Source organism: Drosophila subobscura, chromosome A (assembly GCF_008121235.1).
Source record: "Drosophila subobscura isolate 14011-0131.10 chromosome A, UCBerk_Dsub_1.0, whole genome shotgun sequence".
Taxonomy (NCBI): Eukaryota; Metazoa; Arthropoda; class Insecta; order Diptera; family Drosophilidae; genus Drosophila; species Drosophila subobscura.
Genome location: NC_048530.1, coordinates 12,740,729 through 12,754,082, shown reverse-complemented (window position 1 = coordinate 12,754,082; position 13,354 = coordinate 12,740,729). Strand labels below are relative to the sequence as shown.

Here is a 13,354-nt window from a genome sequence, read left to right as displayed (position 1 = left end):
AATTGATTTGTCAATCTGATAAATTATATTTTAAGTGCAGAGAGTCTTTACTAGCTTGTAATATTCAATAGAATTTAAAATTATTTGGAATTCTGTATATCTACGGTATATTTTTTAAACTAGAAGGTGCATTTTGATATATTTTTGAGGGTCATGCGGTATACTTGATCGATAAATCTGCGGTAACACTGGTCAAAAGAGAAACACACAAAAAAATTAAAAAAATTAACGCCAGAGCCAGAAAAGTGCAGTGAAAGAATATCTGTGCCAGCTTTTATCTGTCTGTCCGTCGTCTTGTGATTTTAATGTAGTGTGTGCAGCATCGCGCTGCTGCATCTGTGTAATGTGTTATCTGTAATCTGTCCAGGAAAACCACGGCCCACGGATACGGATGAGGCCCAATTGTTTTTATTAACGCAACGAAATTTGTGCGCGCGCCTGCCATCGTGACCCCCGCAATCGAGGCTCCCTCAGCAACAGCAGCAACAACACACACACACATACACACGCCCAAGACCGAGGTCAACTCCCACCCAAACTCCGCCTGCCTGCTCCCCCAAAATTGGCCACCCCCAATATTGCAAATGGCCTCCAACAACAACAACAACAATAGCAGCAACAGCTTTGGCAACTCCCTTGGCGGCGGCATCGCCGCTGTCAATGCAGATCTGTGGCGCGAATGCGTTGCCTGGCTGACGCGATGTAAAATCATACCGCCCGACCACAAGGCCGCCTTGCCCGACGCCGAGATCCGTATACTGGCCATGACGCTGCGGGATGGCGTCCTCTTGTGCAATCTGGTCATCCATCTGGATCCGAGCAGCATGGATCCGCGCGAATTCAATCGCAAGCCCCAAATGGCGCAGGTGGGACACCAACCATTACATTCTCCTGCTCCATCATCATCATCGTGGTGTGTTCCACTTTTCTGTGTTCCAGTTTTTGTGCAGCAAGAACATCAAGCTCTTCCTGGATGTCTGTCACAATAATTTTGGTATACGCGATGCGGATCTGTTTGAGCCCACCATGCTCTACGATTTGACCAACTTCCATCGGGTGCTGATCACGCTCTCGAAGCTGTCGCAGTGTCGCAAGGTGCAACAGCTCCATCCAGATCTAGTGTGAGTGCAATGCCACCAGCAGCACCAGAGATGGGCGATAAGAGATCGAACTGCTTGAACTGCTTGTCTTGACCTAATGCTAATGGAAGCAGTGCTCTCCATCCCTGGCTATGCTTGTATGACACCCAATTCGTAATTCTGATTGGATCTTCTTTTGCAGCGGCTTCAACCTTTTGCTATCGCCCAGCGAACGCTCCCATTCGGACGAGGCCATCTACAAGGATCTTCACTCCACGTAAGTTTTCTCTCTCGCTCTCTTTATGAAATATGCACCTCCCCGCTCTATGCGCTGCAAATACATATGTATGTATGTATGCACGTATGTATGTATGCAGCGGATATGCAATGTATTTTGCATTTCCGCTCCCCCCTCCCCAGACAATCTTAATACCATTATGAGTCCACGTACAGAACGCCTAAGCCCTTGCGTCTGTCTCTGGTTGCTTATCAAAAACAAAACAAAAAACCAAAGAAAAAAGTTGAATAAAATCCAAAACAATCCCATTGTCCCGTTGCTTTTATCTAACGCGCATTCTTTCTCACACACACACACTCTGTCTCTGTCATTTCTGTAACTCTCACTCTCTCCCTCTAACACACTGCCTAACCAATCATCATTGTATGCATGTGTGTAACTTATTTGCGTGTGTGAGTTGCATTGCTTTTCCAAAAAAAAAACAAACAAACAAACAAAATTGTGCACTGCATTACCGACGGCAGTGAAATGCGAAAAACCAACAGCATCGATGCCGCCGTTGTGCCAGCATCCGCGTCCGCCGCCGCCGCCAGGGAAGGATTCTACGAACGGACTTTGAAGAGCGGCTCTGGGTCCGTTTCGGTGGAGGATGAGAACAGCGACATAACCATTGAGAATGGCGTCGAGGACAACGATATTGATGACATGGATGACATCGGCGATGGGACCATGGACAATGACTCGGGCAGTGGCGGCAGCGGCGGCTCGGGCAGTGGCAATGGCGGTGGCAATGGTTCCATGAAAACCCTTTCATTTGACCTCTCGCTGGACGACACGGCCTCGCTAGAGGGCGTGCCTGTGGCCACAGTCGCCTCACCGCCGGAGACCCTTGCGCCCACACGCACCACCGCTGCCCTGCTAAGGGAAGCCCCGAAGCCGAGCACCTCGGAGGCTGCTGCCGAGGCGTTCGCATCGAATGCATCGTTTTGTGCATCGACACTGTCACTGTTGCATGCCTCCAACTCGTCGCTGTTCATCAACGAGAGCCAGTGGCTGCAGAAGGCCGCCGCTGCTGTCTACAACTATCAGTCATGCCCTTCGATTAGCTCCTCGGAGCATGAGTACTCGTACATCTACAGCGAGGACGATGAGAAGGTCTACGAGGATCTCTGCTATGTTACATTCCAAACGAAGCCAAAACCAGAGGTGTGCCGTCTATCCATTACTAACTCTTTCACTGTAATCCGCCATCCCACATCCTTAACCCATTCCCCAGGCCAACTGCTCTACCTCCTCCTACCTGTACTTCAATCTTCCGAATATCTGTTTAATCTTAATATAACTACCACAAACATCATCCCCAACGAATGCACCCCACAACAATTATACCCCCTTGCACTTTATTTCCTTTCTGTGGCTTGTTTTTGTTTTTTTTTTTGTATATATATTTTCTGTAGCCATACTTGTCATCTATTTGACAACATTTGGCGTAAAATCCAGCATATTGTGTTCAAATGTGGATTTTGGATTGTGTATCGATCCAAAATACAGTGGGTTATGGTCGGGGGGTTGGCGTCCCTGTCTGTTATTTCTTCAGCCGATAAGGCCGTCGCACTATCTTTCATCTGCCTGATTGCCATTGGATGTAGGATTCGCTCCTGGCATTATATTTCAACCCCACCTCTAAACAAACAAAAAAGCATTATCGGGGGGGAAATTGTTTACTCTTTTTCAAAAACATTTCCATAAATAGATTGTCTTTACGAGTATTGCGAGTATTTACTGAACAGTTTTCTCAGTTATTCTTTCTTTTGTCCCTGCCGTTATACATTGATCCCTCAGCCCATTGCCATTCACAATTTCTTACGCTATTTCCTTTGCTGCAGTGTATATATGTAGATTTGGTAAGCCTTTTATTTTTCATTTGTTTAACAATTCGTTGCTATTTCCTACTTATGTTCGATGTTGTTTATTATGCAGTCAGCAGTCCTATATTCTTTTAAGCAGCTTTTTCCGTTTCTTTTAATACCTGGTACTCGAAGAGTAAATAGGGTATGTTGTATTTGTGGGGAATAACGGATGTTTCTAACGCACAGAAGGAAACGTTTCCGACCCCATAAAGTATATATTATTCTTGATCAGCATCAATAGCCGAGTCGTTTGAGTCTGTCCGTCCGTCTTGTTGAGCACCTGGATCTCAGAGACTATAAACCTAGAGCCAGCAAATTTTGCATCCAGACTTCTTTATGCCCACACTGTTACAAGTGTATTTCCAGAATGAGCCCCGCCCTCTTCCGCCCCCACAAAGGGCGAAATCTTCCACAGCCACAATTTTGAAGATACGAGAGAACTAAAAACGTCATTCTTTAGGGAATGACCATATCTATCAGATCACCGAATTGGGATCCGATTGGATCATTATTATAGCTAGAATGAAGACACATTCTCTCATCCACACTCTGCTTCATGTGGTGTGTGGCTCTAGGGGAGGGGGGCGAGCTAAGAGAGCATGTTGGCGTGAGAAGTGATGTAGATGTATGTAGATGACAGATGAAGAAAATATGGAAAATTTGAAAGAAAAAAAAACGCTAAGGTACAGATGTTGTACTGAGTGCCGGGGATAAAAGATGTGACGCGTAAGGAGCGTCTCACACGTCCCTTCTCGTTTCTTGTAACATTAAGTCTATTATTTAGTTTAATTTCGTTATTTGTGTAACGAATTTGCCCCGGCCCTGCCCCTAATCAGTGAATATATTTTCTCTTTTCCTAATAGACACTCTTAAATTTCGAAATCGTTTTTAGTTGTTACGAGACATAGTCTTTTCCCTTCCTTTTTATACCCGGTACTCGAAGAGTAAATAGGGTATAAAGTATATATCTTCTTGATCAGCATCAATAGCCGAGTCGATTGAGCCATGTCTGTCTGTCCGTCCGTCTTGTTTGTCGGCTAGTTTTCAGAGACTATAAGAGCTAGAGCCACCAAATTTTGGTGTAACAAAAACGTGGACCCTGTTTTAGTGTTAGCTTCTTTGGCTTTGCCTTGGGCTCCACTCCTCTCCTTTCATTCTTCCTCACTTAAAGATCACCCGCCCTGTAACCTGTTTCTGTTTTTTGTGTGTTTAGTTCTGTTCGGAGTCCTCGTCAGCGCTGCTGTCACTGCTGCTCGATGGCATCGAATCAGAGTCAAATAACGTCCCCAGATCCGGCATCTCGGTCTGAGCCCCTAAATTGGTGGCCACGTGATTCAAAATGACACTCACAGCCTTGCCAAAACCTTTCAGGCGTTTCTCAAGTCGTTGCTCGAAGCGACGACGATGTCTGTGGGTGGGGTATTATATTATTATTAATCAATTGAGTTGCTGGGGAACAGCTAGAGAGCTACTCACCTGTAGTACTTATCCTTCTCGCTAAGTACCTTTCCAGCCCGACGCTTGTGAGATTTACGAGCTTTGGGTTGAGCAGAGTTGTTGACATTTTCGGTTTGGTTGTCCTCGACCGGCCCACCATACTGAACCCAGACATATCGATATTTAGGAATCGGATGACCGTGTGTGGTTACTTTCCCATAGTTCTCCGACTCAATCCTCTTTAGGACTGGGCAATTCTCCTCGATCTCGTCAGCCTCCTTCTTGTCGTTCTGTTCCTTTGGGTACACCTTTTTCGGTGTCTTTGGGTGAGGTTCACGTGGATCGACAATCAACACCTTTTCCAGTGTAGTAGGGACAGGGTGCCATGGATCGTCTTCGAACATCTTTTTCAGTGCAGCAGGGTAAGGTTCAGGTGTTATTACCTCCAGTCCATCGTCGTCCGATGAGTTTTCAGCATTATTCTCAGCTGTTGATTGTGCTTTTGCCACAACTTTGGTGGCTTCAGGGCAACGCAGTATCGGCTCCACCAGGCGCTCATTCGGTTCCTTTTGCGCATACGAATGATGGTCATTCTTCTTGATCATGAATCTGTGTATTTCGCCAAAGAACTCCCACTTCTTGTTGAGTGATTTGATCACCAGGTCGTTGATGGGCGAACTGATGCCCTCCTTCTCAGTGCGATAGGCATAGACCAGGGCTTGCCATTGCTGGCGCAGGGCATGCTCGCTAAAGTCACCAATCTGGGCCATTTCCTTAAAAGTCCTGCAAAACGTGAGTTACATTTACATACATATATTTAACGTAACATACATATGCACAAGCCCCGAACCCCGTTCCATGCACCGTCCACATGACAGCTTATTTCGTGCACTGTAAAAAGTACACCCCACCTCTCCCTGGGAAGCACAAAAACTTACTTCCATGGCCGATCCCCCCTCAGAGAGGGTTTATTGAACAAATAATCAGCATTAATGCGCTTTTTCACTAGGCTGCGCTTCTGCTCAATGGTCCCTACAACAGAATAAACAAAGGAAGTACTTGCGTTAGAATCGTGAATCGTAAGGGGAGGGGGCGTGAGTGGGGAACACATGTGTTTGCCCTGCACCTTACATATTTTCAAACCACTTTTGGCGTATGTATGATGCTCCATTTCGTTTGTTTTTATTGCACAGAATCAGCAATTATTATTCGTCAAATCCAAGTCCGACACACACACAGTGACAGCTGTTTTAATAGCACATCGTCATGCACTTTGCAGTAGAGTTGCATTGTGAAAAAAATGTATATGTTCTTACATGGTAACTACGCGGGAACTACACGTTTGTTAGACATTAACTACATATCTATGTAAATAGCAACAGAGACATCTGACGAGGAAATTTGTACCTTTGTCGACAGGCTTTGACCGCTAGTGGCTACACCGCTAGTGTGAAAAACCTCCGGTATTCACTTTTGTACATGCTTTTTTTTTGCGATGTGATTTGGCTTATATTATATTCTATAATATCTAGGGCCAACACCCAAAAGTATCAGAATGTTGCTAATTCGGTATCTTATGTTCTTTATAAAAATACTGTAAATTCGACGCTGCCTCGCAGATATTTTTGGCCTCGCGACGTGGTGGGGTATTCAACAATCGATAGGAACATATTGGATGACGGCTATCGATGAGATTTCTAAATTTGGCGGATCTTTGCTTGTTGAGCGCGGGCTAATAAACTCGAACTCAAACGTTTTAATTCTTGATTACACTATTTGATTTTGTTTTGTTCATGTTTTTGTTTAATTTGATGTTCTATAATTTTGTATTATTTGGTTTTTTGTTTTATTTTCATTTAGTACCACCGACAATATTGCATGCAATGGAACTGGTTACGATCACACCAACACAAAAGAGGAGGAGGTCTACCAAGACTTGTGCGCCCTGCACAGGACGAGTAGAAGCCAGGTAGAAACTGCTGCTGATGTTTCTATTGTGCATGAGACGCCGCTGTAAACACTCAGCTGATTGCCAAAACTAATGTCTCTGATTTTGTGCGCCCCTTTAGACAGCATCATCGACCAGCTTCGAGCAGCGCGACTACGTGATACGGGAGCTAATCGACACAGAGTCCAACTATTTGGATGTTCTCAATGCCCTAAAGTTGAAGTTTATGGGTCCGCTAGAACGGCACCTCAACCAGGACGAGCTGCGGCTAATATTTCCACGAATTAGGGTGAGTATATCCATAGGGTTCAGTTCGATTTGTTTCTATATATATTTTTTTACCCCCTTTCCATTGGTGGATGTCTAGGAGCTGGCTGACATACACACACGATTCCTGGAGCGACTGCGGGAAGCCCTTTCGCCCAGCACCAAGCTGAGAATGGCTCAGGTATTCATGGATTTCCGTGAGCCTTTCCTCATCTATGGCGAGTACTGCAGCTGCCTGCTGGGCGCCATTGACTATCTGGCGGATGTGTGCAAGAAGAATCAGATCATTGATCAACTGGTGCAGAAATGCGAGCGGGAATACAATGTGGGCAAGCTGCAGTTGCGGGACATACTGTCGGTGCCCATGCAGCGCATCCTCAAGTACCATCTGCTGCTGGACAAGCTGGTGAAGGAGACGGCACCGCAGCATGAGGACTACCGCTCGCTGGAGCGGGCCAAGGAGGCCATGATCGATGTGTCGCAGTACATCAATGAGGTGAAGCGCGACTCGGACCATCTGGTCATCATACAGAAGGTGAAGGACAGCATATTCGATCTGCATCTGCTGCAGAATGGCAACGATCTGCTGCAATACGGACGCCTCCTCCTCGACGGGGAGCTGCACATCAAGGCGCACGAGGATCAAAAGACCAAGCTGCGGTATGCATTTGTCTTCGACAAGATACTCATAATGGTCAAGTCGCTGCACATCAAAACGGGTGACATGCAGTACACATATCGCGACTCGCATAACCTGGCCGACTATCGTGTGGAGCAGAGCCACTCGCGGCGCACCCTCGGCCGGGATACGCGCTTCAAGTATCAGCTACTGTTGGCTCGCAAATCGGGCAAGACGGCCTTTACGCTGTATCTGAAGTCGGAGCATGAGCGGGACAAGTGGCGCAAGGCACTGACCGAGGCAATGTGAGTGAGAGCATTGAGAGCATTGTCCCCTTCCAGCCATAACTCGGCTGATATTTATTCGTATTTGTTCTAATTTCGTTTAGGGAGAGCCTGGATCCGCCTGGCTGCCGCAATACGGATCACAAAATGGAAATATTTACATTCGATACACCAACGTCATGCCGGCACTGCTCCAAGTTTCTAAAGGGACGCATCCATCAGGGCTATCGCTGCAAGGTGTGCCTCATAGCCGTACACAAGGGCTGCATCTCGTCGACGGGTCGCTGCAAGCAGAATCCCATTACCCAACCGCCGCCAGTCTGCGATCGACAGCTAACCGAATTCAATTGGTTTGTGGGCAACATGGATCGCGAGACGGCGGCCAATCGTTTGGAGAATCGACGCATTGGCACGTATTTGCTGCGCGTACGACCCCAAGGGCCATCGACGGCACATGAGACGATGTATGCCCTGAGCCTAAAGTGAGTGTAGAATGGAATGGGTCATAATTCAAGTTTCCTGTACATTTAATCTATTAATCCGCACTTTAGAACCGATGATCATGTGATTAAGCATATGAAAATCAATCAGGAAATCGGCACAGAGGGCATGCTCTATTGCCTGTCGGCACGGCGGCACTTCAAGACGATTGTCGAGTTGGTTTCCTACTACGAAAGGAATGATCTAGGCGAGAATTTTGCAGGGTAAGAATCTCTGACTGATCTGTCAGCATCTACATAGCTTGGGGGTTTTCTAATTCTATTTATAATTACAGATTAAATACTTTGCTGCAGTGGCCATATCGTGAGGTAATAGCCACTGCCCTGTACGATTACGAACCGAAGCCGGGCAGCAATCAACTGCAGCTGCGCACCGACTGCCAGATATTGGTTATAGGCAAGGATGGGGACAGCAAGGGCTGGTGGCGTGGCAAGATTGGTGATACAGTGCGTGTCCACCTAACGATTATCGTTGTGTTAATATATTAATTATAATTGTTTTTTGTTTGGACAACAGGTTGGCTATTTTCCGAAGGAGTACGTGCAGGAGCATTCGCCTAACGACGAGCTTTGATATTATAATTCGCTTGTCTATTTTGGTACACCCAAGGCCATGTCGCCCGTAGAGGCAGCCATTAATGTAGTCGAAATTGTAGCACCAGCAGCTGTTGTTGTGCCAGCAGCCATACTCCTGGAGGGTATACCCTGCCTAACCAGCCTCACGAACACCACCGCTGCCGCTGCTGCTGTCACCGCTGCAACCGCCACCACAACCAGCAGCAACAGCAACAGCAGCACCAACAGCAGCAGCCTCAACCAGTGGGTCAGATAGATGCGGCAGCCGCAGCGACAGCACACCCCTACCGCCCCCCCCACCCCACACAACTGCATCCTAGTTAAATATACATATACATATATATTTTTTTTAATTATACAAATTGTTTTTATGTTTATGTTTAAAGGTGTAATATTTTATATTTTGTTTGTTTGTTTTTCTCTCTGTTTAGTGTACGAAACATTTGTGCCAAAACCTACAGAACAAATAACGAAACAAAAACATAAACAAACCGCAAAAGTTTAAGCGAAAATGTTCTTAAATGTGTGTGTATGCATGTGTTTATATTTTTTAAGCTTAAGAAAACCAATTAATTGCCTAAGTTTTAATTTATGCACAATGCACAAGAAGAAAACAAAAAGAAGCTTTAAAAAAGGAGCACAAAAAAGTGCATCTACCGTATAAATCATAATCTATTGTACAACTACCGTATATGTATGTACGTACGTAGCATATATAATGAATGTAAACACACACACAAAGTGTGCGCAAAAAAGGCTACAAAAACAACCACAAACAACGAGGATGATGAATGAATGATGATGGAAGTAATAGCTTTATCCATAACAATATATACGTCATATACAAATATATTTGTATGGTCATGATTGATCCAAGCACACAAACACACACACAAAATCACACAGAGTTTTAGGCCAGCCAATTTATATACAAACATTATATATTACTCATTATGTACCTACTACACTTTATACATATTTATATTAGCCACGGCTAAGCGGTCCACTCAACGAATTCAACGAAATTTTGTGAGCATTATAACGAACGAAACATTAGGCTATAGGACACGTCAGTCAGGGCATGCCCTTGGTGTCTCTCTACATACATACTACATACCATTTGTGTTGTCTTTTGGATCGCAGGACCCTCCACATACACAAGCATATATAATGTATTTGCTGATAATTGTCAAAAAGTCAAGCAACAGTTGTTTAATCGTTCAAAAGAAGGCACAACAAATCAGCACACAACAGAAGTAATAAACACAAAGAAACCAGCGTATAGTTGATAAGACTCTCCAGCTATCCAGCTACCTATCCATCTATTTATGTATCTTTGTACCTTTGTATTCGATGCATTCAAGTCTATGTTTATAATGTATTTATTTATGGTTTCATATACATGGCATGGCATGGCATGGCATGGCATGGCAAAATGTTAACAATTCCATATAATGCATTTAATAACCGACTTGTGCGCACAACCTACTTGCTGCTTAACCAACTCTAGCACTATAATAATACCCAAAAACCTTAACTGTAACCCCAGCCAGCAACTAGCAACTAGCAACCAGCAGCCTCCAGCTATCCCATTCGAAACAACGGTAGCTCTCTCCCTATCTTTCTCTTTTGGCAGCTACTAAACTTAGAGCTAAGATAAATGTTGTTTGCAAATCGCAATTGCTTCCATGTTCTCTCTACCTATGCCAAATGTATAACGCAAACAAATTGTGTCTGTGCTTCTTTGACTAAGATTTCAAAACCATTGGAGTTGGAGTCTCCGATTCAGATTCCCCGAAACACCTAATAAACGAACTTTTTGTGAATGTATTGTTGTTCAAATTGAAAACATTTCAACTGTGCGTTTCATTGCGAGAAGGGGGAGGGGGAATGCCTATCATGATTATGAGTATGAGGACCAAATCCAATTGGAAATCCAATCCGCAGCTCCATCCAGGGGTGCAGGTGCATTGTTTTAGTCATCAATTAGTGGGATAACTACAGAAATCTATCCAGCCAGAGTTCCAGTGAGAGGCACTATCCATGGGTTGGAGATAATCAGGAGCTGCATCGATAAATTGATCTCTCTGAAAAGTCTTTACATTATTTTATGAAAACTTTTATTGCAAACAAAAAAATTGTTATTATTATATCTTAGCTACTGGGAGAGGGGGCGAGCGGGAAGGCAAAAGGAATGAAAAATGCAATCACGGAACAGGGCCTCGTCTTCGCAGGACCTTGACCAGGCGACGGCGACGATGCTGGTTGGCTGGCAGCGTTGCTGCTGTAGTCGTTAGCTCTGCCAGAGGGGGCTGCTCCGCCTCATCATTGGGACTGGAGCCCTGGGCATAGCTGTAGCTGATGGTACGTTTGTAGATGCGTTGCTCCTGCTCCGATTGCTGTGACTGTCGGGCACGTGGCTTCCGTTTCGAGGAGGACACCTTGGACTTGCTCTTGGTGGTTGGTGCTGCTGCGGATGAGGTGGCCTTGTTCTTGCTGCGCTTTTCCTGCATATCGTAGCAGCGCTGCAGCCGCTGGCCCTTGCTGTCCTTGCACTGATAGCAGACGCGTTTACCTTGCAGTCGTCGCACACATAGGCTGCTGGCGGCGGCTGATTCTTCCTTGCCCTCCTCGGCTACAGCTTCCTGCAGGCTGTCATCGTCGTCGTTGTCGTTGTCCGCGGAATCATCGCGATATCGCTTGTACTGGCTGCCAGTGTCATAGGCATACTTCTCCGGCTTATCGGAATTCGAGTAGCTGCAGGTCTCCGAGACTTGATTGTTTTTGGCCTCTCGGCATATCTCGCAGAGCTGGCCCTGCCGCTGTACGCGACGACAGCGCTGATTCTTGTGGTTGCTGGCCTCCGCTTGGGTCTGCTCCAGGCTCCTGCTGCCATCATTCGCATCCGCATCCGCATCGTCCGAGGCAGCCCGATCAAAGTATTCCTTTACAAACTGCTCGTAGTTGCGCTCGTAGTCCTCACCAGAATGCGGCGCTTCACGGCTGGTCTCGGCACTCAGGCTGTCCACCTCATCGCCCGCCACACCTGCCTCCTCATCCTCATCCGCCTTGGGTTCCGCCTGAGCATTTTCCTGGGTTTCTGCCAGCACTTGAATCATTTCGGGCAGCTTTCCCAGCTTGCTCTGGTCCACATCAGTCAGGGTGAGTGCATCCAAACGTTGCAGCAGCTTGCCCGGGGCAAACGCCTCCCAGTAGTTGACACTGCGATCGTACGCGTCCGACATGGACATGGACATGGCCAGGCCAAGCAGCAGCAGCAGCAGCAACTCCGGCAACATCATGGTACTGAAAGCATCATGCCTCAGCGATGGTCTGCCCTTTTAAGGCCTTCTTCTAGCTGTTTTAGCCAACGAAGCGTGGTGTGCGGCAATTGGCACAGCGACCGCAGAGCCATCAGGAAGTGGTGGCCCAACGACTGGGCCTGGGACCGGTAGAGGGAAGTGCAAATGAAAGGCAAGATTTATTTTGTGTGCCCAATGAACTAAATCAAAGCCACGCTTGGCACTAGCGGCGGACGACAGGCGGCCGGGGGAAATCAATAAAGAAATTGCCAAAGTGGGAAAAAATGGGTAATGGAATGATGAATGAAGGGAAGTGGCGGGGGAGGTCAGCTGACAGCTACGCAACGCGATGAATGTCGCTCAGACGCTGGGCTCCAATGGTCGGCTGGACGGCTCTTGTCAATGGCTGACGTTGTTGGCGCGCCTCTCGCCGCTTCTCGCGTATGATTTGCTTGGTCCCGGATGTGTCCAGCTCCTCCCAGCCGCCAGGATTGTCATCCACCCAGTCCTCGAGATCAGCCTGCAGAGTAGTGAAACGTGGCAAAATTCAGAAAAAAATAAACTCAATCGGGGAGTGGATATCTATGATCTTACAGTGTCGCTGATGGGTACCACATCTTGGGCCTGCAGTCTTGAGAAGTCAGTTGCTTGGCTGGACGCAGCTGAGGCTGTGGGATCGTCCAGAAAGTATTTCACTTGTGGCTTGATGGTGGGTGTCAGCTCCTGGAAAGAGGGCACAATTATGAGTTGATTAATCAGAACATATCACCGTGTGGGCCAAATACCAACACCTACACTAAAGAAGTCTGGTTCGGGCTCTTCTTTGGGCGGCGTTGGAGGCTGGGCCATGCGCTGACGGTATTGCTCTATGTGCTCCTCCACGGTTCGGGGGCTGTCATCCCACGAGTTCCAGTCCCGCTCCCTTCCTAATGACCGACTGCCAGCACCACCTGCTGATCCCGCAGACGTTGCAAAATCCCCCCGCTCCACAATCACATTGACGGCCATTAGCTGGTCCCCGTTGGATGTGATGCCACCGCCGCTGTGGCTCATCTTGCGGCGCCGCGAGAAGCAGCATAAGGCACGCCGGCAAAGCGTAACGATGCTGAGCAGCAGCATCTTAATTTGTTGCAACATAATAAATAAATAATAGCTTAAAAGAGCTATTTCTATTGTTTTCAGTGTGACCGCGGA

At 46.7% G+C, this 13,354-nt stretch overlaps 4 protein-coding genes across 5 annotated transcripts; 1 reads left to right on the top strand and 3 right to left on the bottom strand.

Annotated features, from left to right (window-relative positions):
• The first annotated feature begins 204 nt into the window (after positions 1 to 204).
• LOC117902233 (protein vav) lies at positions 205 to 8,940 on the top strand. Of its 2 annotated transcripts, none has more exons than XM_034813474.1 (10): positions 205 to 866; positions 940 to 1,121; positions 1,282 to 1,356; positions 1,842 to 2,523; positions 6,734 to 6,901; positions 6,980 to 7,803; positions 7,887 to 8,264; positions 8,334 to 8,486; positions 8,558 to 8,729; positions 8,800 to 8,940. In XM_034813474.1, exons 1-10 carry the CDS (start codon positions 585 to 587, stop codon positions 8,854 to 8,856), a joined length of 2,973 nt encoding a protein of 990 aa, XP_034669365.1. In that variant the 5' UTR covers positions 205 to 584; the 3' UTR covers positions 8,857 to 8,940. The 2 variants fall into 2 exon arrangements, with proteins under 2 accessions (XP_034669365.1, XP_034669374.1); XM_034813483.1 differs by lacking the exon at positions 1,842 to 2,523 and adding an exon at positions 6,525 to 6,633 and having other exon boundaries at positions 215 to 866.
• On the bottom strand, positions 4,077 to 5,949 carry LOC117902280. The gene is made up of 4 exons (XM_034813555.1): positions 5,796 to 5,949; positions 5,603 to 5,696; positions 4,704 to 5,447; positions 4,077 to 4,635 (listed from the first exon to the last, which is right to left on the bottom strand). Exons 1-4 carry the CDS (start codon positions 5,833 to 5,835, stop codon positions 4,437 to 4,439), a joined length of 1,077 nt encoding a protein of 358 aa, XP_034669446.1. The 5' UTR covers positions 5,836 to 5,949; the 3' UTR covers positions 4,077 to 4,436.
• Positions 8,941 to 10,961: 2,021 nt separating the features above from the next.
• LOC117902274 (uncharacterized protein DDB_G0283697) lies at positions 10,962 to 12,195 on the bottom strand. The gene has a single exon (XM_034813542.1). The coding sequence runs from the start codon at positions 12,158 to 12,160 to the stop codon at positions 11,066 to 11,068; it is 1,095 nt and encodes a 364-aa protein (XP_034669433.1). The 5' UTR covers positions 12,161 to 12,195; the 3' UTR covers positions 10,962 to 11,065.
• A 125-nt stretch (positions 12,196 to 12,320) lies between these two features.
• LOC117902286 (receptor-binding cancer antigen expressed on SiSo cells) lies at positions 12,321 to 13,354 on the bottom strand. Its single transcript, XM_034813567.1, has 3 exons — positions 12,956 to 13,354; positions 12,755 to 12,883; positions 12,321 to 12,680 (listed from the first exon to the last, which is right to left on the bottom strand). Exons 1-3 carry the CDS (start codon positions 13,295 to 13,297, stop codon positions 12,498 to 12,500), a joined length of 654 nt encoding a protein of 217 aa, XP_034669458.1. The 5' UTR covers positions 13,298 to 13,354; the 3' UTR covers positions 12,321 to 12,497.

Coding starts and splice junctions, on each gene's coding strand:
- LOC117902233 (XM_034813474.1), top strand. CDS start 585: ATGGCCTCCAACAACAACAACAACAATAGCAGCAACAGCTTTGGCAAC. Junction 867..939: donor GCAAGCCCCAAATGGCGCAG/GTGGGACACCAA, acceptor TCTGTGTTCCAG/TTTTTGTGCAGCAAGAACAT. Junction 8,265..8,333: donor ATGTATGCCCTGAGCCTAAA/GTGAGTGTAGAA, acceptor TCCGCACTTTAG/AACCGATGATCATGTGATTA.
- LOC117902280 (XM_034813555.1), bottom strand. CDS start 5,835: ATGGAGCATCATACATACGCCAAAAGTGGTTTGAAAATAT. Junction 5,697..5,795: donor CAAAAGTGGTTTGAAAATAT/GTAAGGTGCAGG, acceptor ATTCTGTTGTAG/GGACCATTGAGCAGAAGCGC. Junction 5,448..5,602: donor AGGGGGGATCGGCCATGGAA/GTAAGTTTTTGT, acceptor CACGTTTTGCAG/GACTTTTAAGGAAATGGCCC.
- LOC117902274 (XM_034813542.1), bottom strand. CDS start 12,160: ATGATGTTGCCGGAGTTGCTGCTGCTGCTGCTGCTTGGCCTGGCCATG.
- LOC117902286 (XM_034813567.1), bottom strand. CDS start 13,297: ATGTTGCAACAAATTAAGATGCTGCTGCTCAGCATCGTTACGCTTTGC. Junction 12,884..12,955: donor CCGAACCAGACTTCTTTAGT/GTAGGTGTTGGT, acceptor CCCTCTTTCCAG/GAGCTGACACCCACCATCAA. Junction 12,681..12,754: donor TGGTACCCATCAGCGACACT/GTAAGATCATAG, acceptor ACTACTCTGCAG/GCTGATCTCGAGGACTGGGT.